Genomic DNA, 17440 nt, shown 5'->3' with positions numbered 1-17440 from the left:
TATAAAATACCAAGATTTTCGTATGGAAGTAACAAAGTGGGCAAAAGCAACTTTAGATGATAGAGTTAAATTTTTTTACTTCTTACTTGCCACCAAATAATCTTAAAGTGAGGTCCGGGCAAACTTTGGACATAATATAAAGAATTTCACCTTAGAGTGGCAGCAACCTTTGTAGGTCATGAAGAGATGCACTTAAATAACTTAAAAAAAACATGGACTATGGGGTTCGCAAGCCACGCTTCAGAACAAAATTAAACAAGGAGACGCAATAACGCAGGCTGGGATGAGAACCAAAACAAGTTTTGTAATGGTTATGGTAGTAACCAACCTAATCAGCAGCATAATAGGCATGGTCGCAACCAACGCGCAAATTTTCATAGTGCAAGACTTTGTGACTTGCATTTAGCCAATGGGGCAAATGCATTTAAATCTAGAATATCTGACTCTTGTCCAATGGCCCACCTCATAAAACATCAAAACCAAAATATTTACCAACTAGAGATAATAACAGAGCAGTAAAACACTGTTCATTTGCAACTGCAAAACCTGCTTCTTTTAGTCCAAGAAAAAAATTACAAAAATTTAAACCTAAAGCTCCCAGAAAAGTTATAGAAATGGAGTAACTGGCCAAGTGGTATGGTTTAATGTAAACAAGGGATATGGTTTCATTCACAGTGATGATAATGATAGTGATATATTTGTTCATCACACTGACATTACTATAAACAACCCTAACAAGTATTTAAGGTCACTTAGACAAGGTTCAATTTGATGTAGCAATAAGTAAAAAAAAACATTCCACTAGCTACAAATGTAACAGAACCAAACTTCAGACTAGTTCAGGGTTCAAAATGTGTCTCAAATAGGTGGCCAAGCTATAATCAGATGTTTAACAGGCACCAGATCCCTCAACACAAACATGTTATTTGGCCAATGATTATTTCAAATTAAGATACAAAAAGCAAATAGAAAATCAAAATAATATTAAGATAAAACACAACCACCAATTAACTCACCAAGTTAAAACAACTAATGTTAGAAAATTTCCAAATAGAAACAGCCAGAATGATTCTTCAAACAAATTAAATACTAGTTCAACAGGTTATAAACCTATTAACAATAATAAAGAAATGGTAGAGCACCAAAAAGAAATTTTAAATCTACATATAAAGCAAAATGAGTTGATAAAAGAAGGTCTAAAAATTGAAAAATGTTGAAAGTAAACTTAAGAAAAAGGAACTATCAATGAATTTTTAGAAAGGCCAATGTAAAATAATAGTATTTTTGGGGTAAATTAGGCATTGCAATTTGGGTGATTTTTCTTGCGTCTATTTACATTTTAATAAATCTTTGTTTTCTTTAACCTAATACTGCAAATTTCTTTAACCTAATACTAGGTTTAGGGTATAGTAATAATTATGTCAAATCTAAATAGTTAAGTCACAGTCAGATTAAACCCCAAGCGTAAGCGTTCTAGGGTAAATGAACCTTTGGATGTTGTGTCACCAACCCCTATTGGTTTCACGTATTTAGTTTGTGTCTTCTCTTCTATAAGAAACCTTTTGAAGTCGCGCGATGGCTTGTAAGTTACTTGAGTTTTCTTAAACTGAAAAAAACGTTTGAAAGCTATGACAAAACTGTACAAACCATTGTTACCAGAGGGTTATCTTCTCCCACAAGGTATTTTTTAAAAAATTTCAATGGTTGGCAGAAACCCATCCAGCTCAATTAAGGGCAATGTACGTCATCATGATCCAGTTTTTCCTGTAGAGGTAAAAGAACACTGCAACAGTGCCAAGACCAATGAAACACAAGAGATTGACAGAGATGAGTTGAGTAAACACATCCTTGCTCTTTCAGAAACTAAGGTACCACTTAATTTGCGCCAATGCGCCAGGAATGCTAGAGAGTGAAGTACTCCAAGGTAGAAGGAAGAGTCTTAATATGAGCATAATTGAACTATAGTTTATTTTACTATATATCAGTGTTCATATTATGTGTACATGTTAATATTTATACTTATTTTTGTTGTTTTATTTATTAATTTTTATTTTTTAATAAAGTATTTATATATCTTTATAAAGTTGCGGCCAAGGAATAGTTTTTATTAATTTTGGATGATAAACTAAAATATTTCTTTCTCTACTTATAAGCATTTGTAATGCAAACTTAATCAAAACAATTTTAGTTTTAGATTAATACAATATGGAATAGCTGTAAAACAAAAGTGTAGAGTACTATAAATGATTTTTTACATTCAGTTAACTATAATTCGTAAAAAACTATAAACTAAATTATTAAACATAAGAGTATACTAATCATAACTACAATTTTCGATTCGTATTACTTACATTAGCTGAAATGTTCAAACAACAGTTATACAATATTTTCGACAACTTTAAATTAAAGACAACAAAAGTATCATTTAAAATCTGCACACAACTCACTTGTATTAATTTCTAAGCTTTGCTTTGTAATTTCCATTTTAATGTTAAATAATCACTAACATTTCTGTTTGAATTGTACAATTATATTATTTAAGCTATATTTTTATTATTTATTTGTTCATAAGCAAACTCCTTTTTTGTCAGGTTTATGAAAACTAAATATTTTAAACTATACTGTAATTAATTAAAAGTATTTAAAACAATTTTTGTTGAAAGTGAAGAATAAAAAAGTTCATGCTTACAACAAAAAAAAACATATTAAGTATTATTTTTGCTACTTATATAGAATAAGAAAAGAATTAACTTACAACTTTTGTCATAGACTTCTTAATTAAATTACTACTGTTATTATAAATATTATTACACTATTGTTTTGGACATGACTTTAAAAGGTATCCAAGTGGTGTACGACTCAATAACCGAAAGGTTTTTTGTGCACCAGGTCCTAGGTTCAAATATTTTGAGCGCTCTTCTTCTTTTGTCAATAATCAGTATTGTAATTATTGTATTATAATATAGGGGTTTGGATTACTTGGGTGATGTTTGCTGGACTTATGAGTACATAAAATTTGTAAGTGTTTTTGCTTCATTAAAAAGAATCTTGGGAAAAAAAATTGCAAAAAAACAAGTATACCACCTAAATAACTAATTTTAACCCCAGAAACCACATATTTTTCGATTTTTTGACTTAAACAGTAATAAAATCACTTATACATGTCCTAGACTTATAATTTAGATCTTAAATGCATGCTTATACTTATTGACATAGATTTAAATACTTATTAACACCTTTTGATGTATTATGACGTCATAATCAACCTAAATATACAAACTTTGTCTGTAAAATAGAGCTTTTTAGAAAATTAATAAGAATAGGTTGCTAGTGATTTTAATAATAAAATTATTGTAAAACAAGACTTTTTAGGTATACTTACTAACCTTTGAAAATTTAGGTGATGTGTTATGTATATAAGCTGTATACTTGTAAACCATAGTTCTTTTAGCTTCAAGTGTTTTAAAAGCTCTTAAATAATTATTCATTGAGTATTACAACAAGTTAACGAAATATTAAAAGGTTATGGTTTATTATAGACAAGATAATTTTTTATGGCATAGAATAATAAGTTAATAAATGCAAGATAAAGACTTTTACAAAAAAAAATTGCAAAATAAAATGAACATTGCACAGTATCATTTAGTATAAACACTTAACACTATTGCAAAATGACTGATACTTTTATAACTTTAAGTATGAGAAATTATCACATGACTGATAAGATCTAATGGACTATCTGTTTGAATTTATTAGGTAAACATAATACTCTTAAAGATTTAAAAACCCTATCACCTAACTTTCTGTTACAAAAAATCAGAAGTTGGTTTAAAAATCTATAAATTTATTGCATACTTCAGTTCAAATCGATTTGGACAACAGTCCTTATTCAGTGAACTTTAAACTAACAGAACTAAAACACGTTCATGCAACTAAGTAAATAAAAAGTAAAAAATTTATATTATGACGTAGTAATTCAAAACGGTGTATAAAACCAAATTTTTAAAAGCTAGATGTTTTACATTATACTGATATTTTTGTATGTAAAAGTAATCCAATGAAATGAACATAAAAACAAAGACTTAGCCAATACAAACTTTAAATTAAAAACTATCTTAGTAAGGAACTGTTTGATGTAAGTTAGGGTTAATAAATAATTACAGCTATTGGTGAAATAAAAATAAAAACTTTTCCCAAATAAAATTTTAAGTAATTAAAAAAAACCTATATTAATAAAAAACTGTATCTTACTAACTTTTTGTTTTAAATAAATAGCACTATTGGTGAACAAAAATAACAAACAAAACCTAAACAATAGTACAAAAAAAAAAAAAATTAAATTAAATTGTTTTAACAGCTGATGCAGGAAAAAAAATCACATTGACTGTGTCCTGGACCGATTTGATAATTACATATAAATCTTCTTAACTTTCTGTAAAAGACATCTCTTCTACTAAAAAATTTATTTTTATAATGAAAGAGTAATAGATATTTTATTAGAAGCATTTCATTTCCTTTCAATTTCACAATCAAGAATATAATCTAAATGCAAGTTCAGCAAATCACATTAAATTGGGTGTTTCTACTTCAAACTTTTTCCATCTTGAACTCTAATGAGGTGGCCCATCTTGTAAGTCCCATCATCATTTTTAACTTCACAAGTAGCAATATACCATGTGTCTGATGACCCTTCACTAATAAATGTGGCATAATAATGCCCTACCAAAATATCTTTACTTTTTCAATCTGTTTATTCGGGAAGAAGCCCCTACAATTAATGCTGCATCAGCGCCTGTTAGTTATGAACACAAAGACTGAGAGCACTCATCATCTTCTGCAACATAAGCAAATAAATTTAGGAGTCTTTCCTTATTTTTACCATTTAGTTTGGAAAACTCTGGATGGTATAACACTTTAGGTTTGTGTGACTCTCTGGAGTAAATTAACTCATTACGAACAATAATTTTATTTTGATCAGGATGGGATATTTAAATAATACACAGCTCTTCCACGCTCACTACAGGTCTACTCCAGCTTTTACACAGTTTGAGACCCTTCTGCACATATTGATAGCTTTTTTCAACTTTTTTTTGTCTTTTTAAGCTTTAAATTTTTTTTCTACTACCAACGTTTGCTACACCTTGTTCAGAAATTTTACAACTTTATCAAACTTTTTGTCATGTTTAGTTTAAAAAGAATCAGATATAAGTAACGTACAGTCATTTTCTATCCCTTTTGCTGTTAAGTGTTTGTTCCTAAACTTTGCCACTGCTGCATGCTTTCCAAATCCAGCAAGGTGCCTTTCAGAATCTGAGTTATTGGTTGGAAGTCCTGAGTTCTTCATTAGTTAATAAGTGGAGCACAGTAGCACGTGGTGGATTAGACGAACGAAAGTTTCCAAATCCATATTCTCTACATGTTTGCAATCAAATACTTGGGTGGAGACACATCTTGTTAAGAATTTTATCATACAACTCAGAATTTGGCTAAAACACCTTACTATGTGAATAATTTATCACATAGGCATCTAAAAAGTTCACTATTCCATTGCTGAGAGCTCCATACATCATAGTTAATACTTTGAGAAGGTCTTTTTGAGAGCTAATCTCAACAAGGTGTAAAAAAGGTTGTGTCACCTTGTGAGTAAAACAAGAAAGACCTTAACTACAGACAATAAAAATGTCAAGCAGTAGTTTGATGACTTCCACATGCTAGTTGCTTAGATGTGTTTCATTTATAAGCATGCAAATAAACGGAAGGCTTTGCATAATAGAATGTAATCAAAGAGATTTTATTGTTTTGTACTGTGCGCCGAATTTTCATGGCTGACCAAACTTAAATGGATAAAATTGAACATTCAGTTACGTTTTTTTCCTTGCAAAAATGGTTTAGCTGATGGATTTAAACTTTGCAGCTTCTTTGAAATTTAACTTGGATTCTATCTCAGCCAATATTTTCATGTTAGAACAATCAAAGGCCGCCACTGGATAGGATTTCCACAACAAATGAGTTGGAGATTGATTGTATAATTAAAAAACTCTAGTAACTTCCTCCCAAATTTTTAAGTTTTTCATGACCAAATCTGCATTGGTGGAAGTTGAATTTTGCTAAAGCTGGACCAATTTGAAAGTTTAACTAATTCTTGTGACAAAGTAGATCTTTCAGAATTATGTTAAAACCTTTACTACTATTATTCATATGTAAAATAATTGATGAGAAATATTTTTAAATTCTTTAACAGTATAATAATAATTTAACAAATAGTAAATCAAAACCAACATCATCTCAAATATCATATAATATAGTTCTATTATGAATATATGCTAAAGGTTAAGGTTTTTATTTTTATTTTTTAACAATAAATTTAACAATGAATTTATTTTTTCAAATATTTATTTTACAAAAAAAGTTTCGGTCAAAAACCTTGTCAGTGCTTAAATAAATCTTAATCAAATAGAATGTTAGGTTTGAAATCAAAAGAATTCACAGCGATTTTTTTAGAATTTCAATATCTTTCCTTTTTTTAAAACAATTTAACCAAAACTTTCAAGAAATGTACTGTTTAATTTTACCAAAAATTTGTGCTGGGAAGTGGATGCTTGAAAACAAGGCAAAATAAATATATTGAAAAAAAAATTGTTTGTTTTTAATATTTTTTACAACTTTTTTTAAATGTTCCCTTTACAAGATATTTAAAATTGTTAAAATATTATTGTAAAAAATTTAGAACAATTGCTCAAAAACTAAAAGAAGAGATAGATTTTAAGTAAAATAATATATTTGTGCCTCCCATACAGAACCTATTGAACACTAACTTATATCTCATAAGTTACTTTGAATTTTAACAGGCCGTTATATAATTGTGTTAAAAACAATACTAAATTTAATAAAAAAAAGTCCTGCCCATGCTCTTAAATATGAATTAAAAAAAATAAAACTTAATAGCTTTACATGAAGTGTTATAAGTCAACCTAACAGCTTTTATAGCGATGATATCTACTAAATCATAGATAGACTAGAATTAAGTAAAATACTGGCAGAAAAATAATTATGAAATGAGATGAGTTTCATTCCTTAAAATAGAAAGAAAAAATGTGAATGCTCAGAACTAAGGTCAATGGATTGGTGTGGACAACAAGCTTTGGGTCATCAAGCTATGCACCATTTGCTTGTAACTAATACTTTGACCTAAGTTTAAACAATAATGACAAAATATTCCAAAAAATCAAAATCTAATTATATATACATAAAAAATCTATTTGAGTTAAAAAACAATAAGCAGACTTTTCTAATCCATTACTGCCAATATTGACCATGGAAACCATAGTTCGACATTTATCTGTTTACATAGTATCTCCTCCCCTACATTTTGATTTTTATGATCATTTACAAATTTCTTGTTGTCATTTCTACAAGAGCAACAACAAAAGATGCAGCAAATAACTCAAAAATAAATAAGAAGAGAGAGTTGGTATTGTCACTATAAATAAAGTATTTAGTATCATCTTAATACTGTAAAAGCACCATGTAGTTTTAAATAGTGTCTATAAATTTTTAGTACATGGGCTTGTAGGTAGGTAAAAATTTAAAATTATTAAGAGTTTTTCCTTAGCTGCTTTATTGATTTGCAAACTATTTAATGTTAATCAATAAAATCTGGTTTAAGAAATTGTTTAAATCAATAAAATTAAATAAATTCTACTATTGAACAGCTGTACTTTGAAAATAAAAACTAAATAATAAAAATTAACAATATTCTGAAAAATTAAAGTTATAAAAAAGTATTATAAGTGAGTTTAATGAACTTGACATAAACAAAACATTTTTTTAAACAAAGTTTAACACCCAAAATAACTTTAAATATGAAGTTTATAAAGGTAAACAATGAATTTCTATCTTCTGAAACAGGTATAACACTTAAATTCTAGTAATACAAACAATAAAAATATAATTACTTGTTTAAACCCTATTTCAATAAGGATAAAATTACACTTTATATTATATTATATTTTAGATATAAGAAACAGAAAAAATAAAATAAAAAAAATAATAAAATCAGCTTAGAGCAATCCAGCTCTACTTACACCCAGTTTATGATACCAACAGCAATTAGACAGGGTTCGTGCGCGAAATTTTTTTCATTTAGCCTGACTGAGAACAATTTAGCCTGACATTTTTTCAAAGTAAGGAAAATCCCCTTTAGAAGTCAATTTAGGTATTGGGGGTCTTGATTAGTACTATTGTAGTCTCTGACTTCAACAAGCTTTATCTCAAAAATATTTTGAGCATTAAAAATCTGCAAAAAGCAACTCATAGCTTAGTTACAACTCAATAAAATAAGACTAAATTGTGAAAAAGGTTATTAACCCCCCTATGCCCTTAACATAACAAATTCAGTGATAAGTTTTAAAATAAGTGTTATACCTAATCTTTTACTAGTGAACAAATTTAATACATTTAACTAAACACAATTGTTCAATTTAATTAAGCACTAAGTAAAAACATAATAACCAGAAGATTTATAATAAATTGACTGCATTGTCGTGTTTTATCAAAATTTAAAATGAAACTCTTTCACGAGTATTAAGTATTAAAATAAGCAAACATTTTTATTATAGTATTTTGACTAATACTTAAAATTGATACATAATTATAAATCCTAAACTCTAAATAAATACAGTGATTGTTGACGTGTATCAGATTTAAAAAGCTTACACTTAAATAAAAAAAAACCTTTAATGTTTTGTTCTTGTAAAGAAAAATGAATTGTACCTAAAATTTTTACTCCCACAAAACTTAGTACTTATATCTTAAAGCTAAGTTTTAGTATTGAAATGTCTCTAATAACTTTAAACAAACATTAAAATATATGAATAAACTGAATTAATAATTTCAAAAAAAAATAATTAAGTTTTAATCTAAAAAGTATTTTGTATAAAACCTTTACATTAGAAATTAAAACAGTTCAACTAACTAAGCTCTGAAAAACATAGCTGATATAAACGAATTCAAACAAACAGCTAAGTTGTTGAACTAAACTGTAATGTTTAAACTGTTTTTTTTTATGAAGTTTCATAATTATGACGTATATAATCTACTCAAAACAAAATAATGAAGATTCTTAAGTTTTTTTTAGAGATTCAACAAAAGATCTTTAGCATTTATATTTACAAATACTGACTGATTTTGTCTTTAATAACTAAATCTTTATTTAGAAATAAATTCACATTTCAATTTTTTTTTAATCAAAAATTAAGCATTGAACTGAGAAAAACTGAGATTCTCAAACTTTTAAATAAAAAAACTGATTTAGCCTGACGTTTTTCAACTTTTTTCAAAAAAACTGATTTAGCCTGACTTAGCCTGATTTAGCCTGACGCGCACGAACCCTGATTAGATCAAAAGAGTAGGTATAAACACTAATAACAAAGATATAAGTTGAACTAATTTTATTTAAAAACATTATATTTTTCAGAATGACTTTTAGGTAAATCATCTCTAAGTTCAAATTTAAATGCTCCACAATAGCTCTTGTTTTAAGCTTTTGGGAAATTCTTCCCATAGTTTATAACCAAAATAGGATAATTACTTAAGACCGTAAAGACTATTTACTCGAAAAAAAAGTATTTTTGTTTCTTAAAGTCTTGTTATTTGATTATGTAATGCTTAAAACTAACTGGTAATATATCTCTTTTGAATTTAAGCATAAAAACACTTTATTCATATTTTAACATATTTTCAATATCTTATACTTTCTTTGTTATTTTTGTTTTACCAACATTTTCTTGCCAACTTTTAAAATGGATAAAAATTATTGCTCTGTTTATAAGTTTGTTATTATTATCAACCTTTATTGGCCCTACACCAGCAACCCTGAACCGTAGTACCATGAGCCACACACCATCCTCCCTAAAGATTACATTTTTATGATCATGTACACTCAATTTTGCCTTCTCTACAAGAGCATCCTTGAAAAATGCAATAAAAGGTCATTAATAAAACAAAAAGGAAGAGGTGGTGAAATTGCTTTAAATGACATATTTTTCTTTTATATGTGAAAAAACAAACATTAGTAAAAGCATTAACTGTAGAGCATAACATATTCTAATAAGATCTACAGATCTATGTGCTTATAAGTACAAAAAAAAGTAAAACAATTAAGTATTTTCTAATACTTTTTTAATATGATGTAAATTACTCAGTTACAACAATTAATTCTCACACTAATAAATATCAGATACAAGTAAAAAAATAAAAATAAATAAATAACACTTATAATTGTAAAACAAAATGTTTTAGAAACAAAGTTAGAGAGAATAAAAACTTAAAAACTACTTAAGTAAACAATAAATAAGTTATACAATTTATGTAAACTAAATTAGAGTATAAAGCAAACAAAGGTACATGTAGGGTATCAATTGTTTAATAATATTTTTTGTATATGCATTGTCTGCTAGTTAAGTTATGTTTTGGTCAATTAAGATTATTTGTTGGTAAGTAGATACAAACTAATTTCAGACTCAGTTTTGTTTAAATTGTTTATAATGCCAAACTTTAACTGTAAACAAACAAGTTCGCTCTTTTTATTCAAACATTTAAACTTTAACCTGAATCTGGGATTTATCACATTCTAAAAAACTTCTTAAATCAAACAATTTTATTAAGGTTATCTAACAAACTAGTTTACATTTTTTAACTTATTTTTATTATTTTCAAATATTTTTTTCTTAATTATAAAAGGTAAAACAATGTTCGATAAAATTTGTTAACTATAGTTTTATTCGGTAATTCATATAAGTTGGTTTTACCGTATTTGACTCTATAGGAATCAATTCTGCTCGATACTGTTCAACATTATTAACAAACAAGTTAAGTTTAAGAAACTAAAGGTGCTACAATTAGTTATTCATTTTTTTCTTCATTTAAACACATTTTATAATCGTTTTTATTTTTAAATCTAAAAAATACTTGGTCTTTAAGCTTCAAGTCTGAATTTTGTATTAAGTTGTTCTGGTTAAAATTTTACTTAAAAGTGTTATACTCTACAGAAATAAAATAATATATACTTATCGTATAAGCAAAACGATAGTTTGGATATGTTTCAGGCTTATATCTTAACGCTTTGACATAAAGCTTCAGTCTAATACATTAAGATTTAAGTCCATCGTTGAATAGTAAATAACTTGTACTTTTAAAATTCTTTATTAGTATTCTTATTTTTACTAACTGTTTCACATACTACGGACTCTATGAGTATGTAAATTGACGTTTTATTTATATGTACCCTAGTAAAAAGATAAAGTGTAAACTATATTTGCATCTTCTAACTTAAATATCATTAACAAGCAATAACTTCATTTCTACAAAATAGATGAAAGGTTAAATGATATTATAATCATTTGTTTGTTGGAAAAATAAGCAAAATAAAATAAAAATAAGTGGTTTATTTAAAGATCAGTTTCAAGCCGAGTTTATTCTTGTTTTCCGAGTTTATATATTAAAATAAACCAATAGTTGTTTTTTCAACTTAAAATAAAAGCTTTTCGCCAGTTTTTGGAAGCAATCAATTTCGCTTTTGTTTGTACAAGTTACCACTTCCTAAAAAGAACCATTCAAAATAAACATAATATGGTCGTGTCGAAAGATACTTTCTTGCAAACCTGATATGTGTTTTTTTTTTTTTTTGAGTTAACCAATACAAGACTTGAGCATTTTTAAGTTCTTCAGCAGATACATTTTTTGTCTTAATCTGTTGATTAACTGAAATTTGTTGCTCACTTTCGTGAGTCGTTTTAGTACAAAAATATTTAAATTTATGTTTTATCATGCTTTTTATGTGTTTTAAATTTGTTATCGTAATAATTTTTATTCATTCAATTATAATCTTAAAGTGAAATTTTAGTTTTAAATCTCTTAAGCTGCTAACTTTCTAATTCTTTTGTTGAACAACACATATGCTTACTTTTGATAAAACTAAGTACTATAACAAAATAAAACTTAATCAAAAATTCATCTATCTTAAAGCATTTATCAGGATATATCTTTTTTTTGTGTAAAATTACAATTACAATTTTATTTTCAGACTTTTTTCTTAACTAATTAAATTTCATTATAATTTAAAAGGTTTTAACAAACCATGCATACAAAACGTTACTTATGTGTTTTATGATCATGTTGTGTGAACAAAACTTTTATTTACCTACTCAGTAAAGATTGTTTGAGTTAGAGAATAACAAGTTTATCAAAATAGGTTAGGTCACTAGTTTTTGAGAAATTTCTTGCATGTTTTTGAAAGTATACTTTCAGACTACAGTTAAGGTTAAAAACTGTGTTAAGTAGTATAACAACATTAAAAAGATACTGTTAAGCTACTTAAATGTGTTAAAAAAATTGATAATGTCAAGATTTTCTTTATGTATGTGATAGATTTTTAATGTCAAACCAAAATTTTACTATTAAACATGAATAAATTGTTTATATTCCAGGTTTTTTAGTGATTTGTTTTGAAAGATTTTCCAGGATGAATACTTTCAAGTTATCTGATTTTTTGTCACTCTGTGAAAAGTCTATCTTTATGTTTACTTAATTTCAATAATGATTGATTAGTCAGGTCTGTTCTACAATTCATACCACTTTTTACAATTTTTTATTTAATAAATAGTGTGTTCAGCGATATTTTGAAATTTCTTCCGAGATATCTGATTTGTTCCTCAATTTATTTTTTTAGGTATGAGTTTAGTATTTCTTTGAATTATAAAGTTAAATTAAAGGTAAAATCATGTTTTAAAAGTAAAACAGTAGTGAAAAGATAATGTACTGCTACTTAATATAATTGGGTTTTAAATAAAACAAAAATATGAAAAACTTTATCACTTGTTATTAGTATAGAATAGTTTAATTTATTAAAAACTTGTTTAAACTATTACTTTAATATTCAAGGTAAAATGAGCAAACTGAAAACTTTTCCCTTCAAAATTGAGAAAATTTTAGAAAGTGTATTCTATCTATAAAAAGAATGAGAAGTACAGTAGACTACCGCTTCAGTACGCACTTTTTTGGTATGCACCCCACCTTAAGTACGCACTTATCAAGAAAGACAAAAAAAGTTTCTAAATTTTTATGTATTTTTTATAAATTTTTTATACATTTATACCAAACTTAATGTTAAATAAACATCATACCTGAATAATTGCTTATGAAACTAAATACTTATGCTGTGGTTGCAGAAAAGTGAAACGAATAATGATATTTGAGCTGTAATGCTGAAAAATAAAGAAATCTAGATGACAAACTTAAAAAACCTACGAATACGACATAGTTAAGTCATAAATTAATTTAAATGTACACACATTGATGTTTTGAAAATGTTTGGCAAACACAATGTAATTTGGTACTTTCCCTCTAACAAAACAAAATATGGAAAATATGGCTAAATGTTCTTTTTTATATAATTGACTGACATTGACTTTCTATATTAAATGTATGAATTAATTATGTAATAACTTTTTATAAAAAAAATAAATCATTTTAAAATCTATTAAAAAATTTTGGATATTAGAATTATGTTTTAAATGATATTTAAAATAAAAAAAATTGTTTACTTGGCTGAATTATTTGGTAGCTAGTTGTAAAAAAGAAAACAAACAACTAAATTTCATATTATACTATGTGTTCAAAAAGTACGCACTACCCGTGCTAAGTACGCACTTTTTGGTCGGGTTCAATTTGCGTACTTAAGCGGTAGTCTACTGTAGTTGTTAGAAAAGGTGTAAAATTAAGTGCAGGACCACAAATAAAGAAAATTAATACAGTATAATAAAATGTTAGTAGCCTCCTAAAACAATTCAAACTTAGTTTTAGTCCGTAACTAACAAAAAAATCATCATAATAAATTGTATAGATAAAAACTTAAAAACTGGTCCAAAACTATGCAAAATAAGTAAAATATAGTGTATATTAAATATTTTCCAATAACCATTTAAAACAACAAACTTAAAATAACAGTTGAAAAGGTTTCAGAGACATTAAAAACCCCGAATTAATTTTTGTGATTTTTTTGAATATTATTTAAAGAAGTCTGTTCTAGATAAAACCTTGCATACACTTAAACATGTTTAACCTAGATTATTAAAACTAAATATATAAACTGAAATGAGCAATGTTGTAGCTACAGATAGAATTTAATAAGCATATATATCACTAATGTATTTAAATGGATCAATTCTATCTATTATTTCATTTCTTTTATGTATAAAAATATCTTTCAAAGACTATTATCTTGAAACAGTTAGAAGTTTATTATCATAAACTAATGTATTTAACAAAAACTCAATTTTTTAAATTTCGTACAAAGTTTGTCTAAAATATAAGTCCATAAGTAAACAGAGAAAAATTACTTTTTCAGTCTCAAACTTAACATTTATTAAGAGAAAAAAAAGAAAATATGATGGTCTAAATTAAAGATGCTTAATTGGTGTGCAGAAGGACCTTTCAATCATGAGCTGCGCATAATTTGCTTATAACTAATACTTTAAGCTAAATTAAAAATAGTAATAAATAAAAAGTAAACAAAAAACTTAAAAAGTAATCTATATACAATAAGAAAATGGTAAGCACCTTTTTTAACCTATAACTACCAATATTGACCGTGGATTTCATAATCTACCATGGGCTCCACCCACATTGTTTCCTACCCTACCTTAGATTTTATTTTTATAATCCTTCACATTTTCCTTGATAAACGAAATAAATGCATTAAATAACTCAAAGTTAAATAAGAGCAAGAAATGTTCACTACGATAAAATATTTAGCACAATCAAAATACTTAAGAGTACGATGTATTTAAAATAGTATCTACAAATTTTGGTGTATGTAGGTAAGTAATAACTATATATATATTTGCTTAAATGTTTTATAAGTTTGTAAGCTTGTTTTATTGATTAAAACAATAAATGTGTAAAAATGCATAAACTTTGGTTTAATTTTAGTAAATTTAATGAATAATATTCAAAAAAACTATTTTAAGTGCTAAAAGGAGTTAAAAAATTTGCTTTCTCCGTTGCTTATGGTTACTTATGGACCAGTATTTAATAAACTTTTATTTGAACTTTATAAAGTACATTTTTAATAATAATTTGTTTAAAATGAAATGATAAAATACTTTTTATTAAAAAGAATTAACTTTGAAGATGTAGTTGATACAAAAATTTAAAACTAATAGAGATCCTAGTTTGTTTTAAAAGTTATTGAACTTTTAAACTAATATATTAATTAATTAAATTGTTTGATATATTTAATTATGTTGAAAAAACATCAGTCTCAAACTCTAGCCCCTATTTTGTTCTAACAATGGAATTATTTTTACTATGTAATATAAACAAATAACATTATTATTTACTTAACCTTTTAAATAAAAGATTTTAATTAGTATTTTTTTTTCTTTTAGGAAATAGCTGGTTGTAATAATTCTACTTTTTTCATTAAACAAGACCTTGTTAATAAAGTGATAGTTAAAACTTAACTTAAAACTCATTTGAACTTAGTTTTCATTATCATACAATAATTTCTGTTTATTAGTTAATTATGTTGTTTAATTTTTCTGAAAGCTTATTTTAGAGCATAAAGATATCATTTGTTAACTGAAATTGAAAATCTTTAAGCTTCATGAAAATAGATGGTGTTATTTTTTAAAGAACTAAAACGCGATAAACGCGTTATATTTTCCTCCACAATATTAAAGTTTAGAAGCACTTATCACTATTACTTACTGCCAGCTTCCAAGAAAAGCAATTTTTTACAAAGATGTATTGCTTTATAGCTACTTATGAGAACTCTTGGTCGGTAAGCCGTTCTCGGATTTGACTCGGTAAGAAATGATTGCAAGTAGGATATGAGCGGTTCCCGTAACAGCTATTCAGTTATTAAATTGTAAAAACTATAAAAATTAAGCGATTCTAAATTGAAAGTTAGTAAAATATAAATAATGTATAATAAAAAGTAGGCTTATACCGTTTACTTTGTTAAGATCAAAGTTTTTTTGGTGAATTTGTTTATTAAGTTACTATTTAAGACAAAGAAGAAAGGCATAGTCGTCAGAAAAGATTTGTAAAATTTTTTAGTTAAAATTAAAGCGTTCTACCTATTTAAAGGTTTTAGACATAGGTTTTTTAAGATTAAAATACTTAAACTAAAAATAAGACGATTGAAAAACCTTTATAGCAATAATAAAAAATTTAGCTTGAACGCAGAAAAAGTAAAAAAGAATATTTAAGGTTCATATATAATTTACAAATCGAAATATACACTGAATTATCTTAATAAGTTTGGTCAGAACTTCTAAGAAAGAATTTCTTTGCAAGTTGGACAGAAGTAAGATTTTTTCAGCCAGTTTTTCAGACATTTTCGATGATAAAGGTGGCCGCACTTAAGTTTAAACAGAATTGCTTTTGTTTTAAAACTTTCCAAACAGATACTACATTCACCTTCTTTTTCGCTTCTGTTAAACCTAATAGTTGGCAAGTTTTTGACGTGTCTCCAATCTACTTTGTCCTCTACAAAAGCGTTAAATCGATCCTGCATATTGTTTGTATCGAGAGCGTAGCGGAAATCTTCATTCAGTCCTAACTTTGGACAAACCTTTTTTGGTTGGAACACTACATCTAGCACTACACTTTTATCTTCGTCATCAACCAATGTTATATCATTCTCTATATCATGAACAATTGCATTACACAACTTTGTAAATATATTCATGCTTTTCTGATCGATAAACTCTTTTGGTGTCTCGTAATCAAAATGAACTGTGCATGTCTTTAAAGCTTGTTGTTTTTTATGGCTTATACAAAACGATTTTAGCTCTATTAAATTCTTCCAACGGGAGCAAAACTCATACAGCTCAGACATAACTTCGTCGTACTTACGTTGAAAGGAAAGATTGCTTGGGTCATTGGTAATGCTGTTTAGAAGGTTGCCCATAAACGAACAATGATAGCTCACAATACCATAGAAAATGAATACATACTTTTCTTTTAGCTCGTTTGCTTTGACTTCTATTTTTTTAAAGCAGCTTCTTCTTGGTTTTTATTTCTTGCACTAGAAGCACTACTTTCCGCGTTTTGTTTACTCATGTTTTTTATATTTATAAATTAAGCTTGTCTGAAATAAAGGAAACAGTTAGATAATGATGATTCTTCCGAAATTTTATTTAATACAGAGTAAACGTTGAAATATCTTTAAATTAAACTATGCAAAAGAGTGATAATTTAAAGTTTTGTAAAATAAAGAAATAACATATTTAGGTGATTAATACTAGATAAATAATAAAGTTCACCATCAAATTTGTGCATAAAGACTTATAAATTTAAAAGAAGTAGCTTTAGTAACTGTCATTACGTATCTTCTACTTAACTAAGTTATAATAGCAGATTTCGTAAATTGACC

At 26.5% G+C, this 17440-nt stretch overlaps 1 protein-coding gene across 1 annotated transcript; it reads right to left on the bottom strand.

The window, feature by feature from the left end:
* Positions 1-16336: 16336 nt before the first annotated feature.
* On the bottom strand, positions 16337-16753 carry LOC145846251 (uncharacterized). The gene has a single exon (XM_082953128.1). The coding sequence runs from the start codon at positions 16751-16753 to the stop codon at positions 16337-16339; it is 417 nt and encodes a 138-aa protein (XP_082809254.1).
* Positions 16754-17440: the final 687 nt, after the last annotated feature.

This window comes from Thalia democratica, unplaced genomic scaffold (assembly GCF_965202585.1).
Source record: "Thalia democratica unplaced genomic scaffold, ktThaDemo2.hap1.1 HAP1_SCAFFOLD_356, whole genome shotgun sequence".
In the NCBI taxonomy this organism is placed as follows: domain Eukaryota; kingdom Metazoa; phylum Chordata; class Thaliacea; order Salpida; family Salpidae; genus Thalia; species Thalia democratica.
The sequence above is the reverse complement of the archived record's forward strand: the minus strand, read 5'-3'. Positions and strand labels throughout refer to the sequence as shown.

Bases quoted from the DNA above. Each gene is read 5' to 3' on its own strand.
- LOC145846251 (XM_082953128.1), bottom strand. From the start codon at position 16,753: ATGAATATATTTACAAAGTTGTGTAATGCAATTGTTCATGATATAGAG.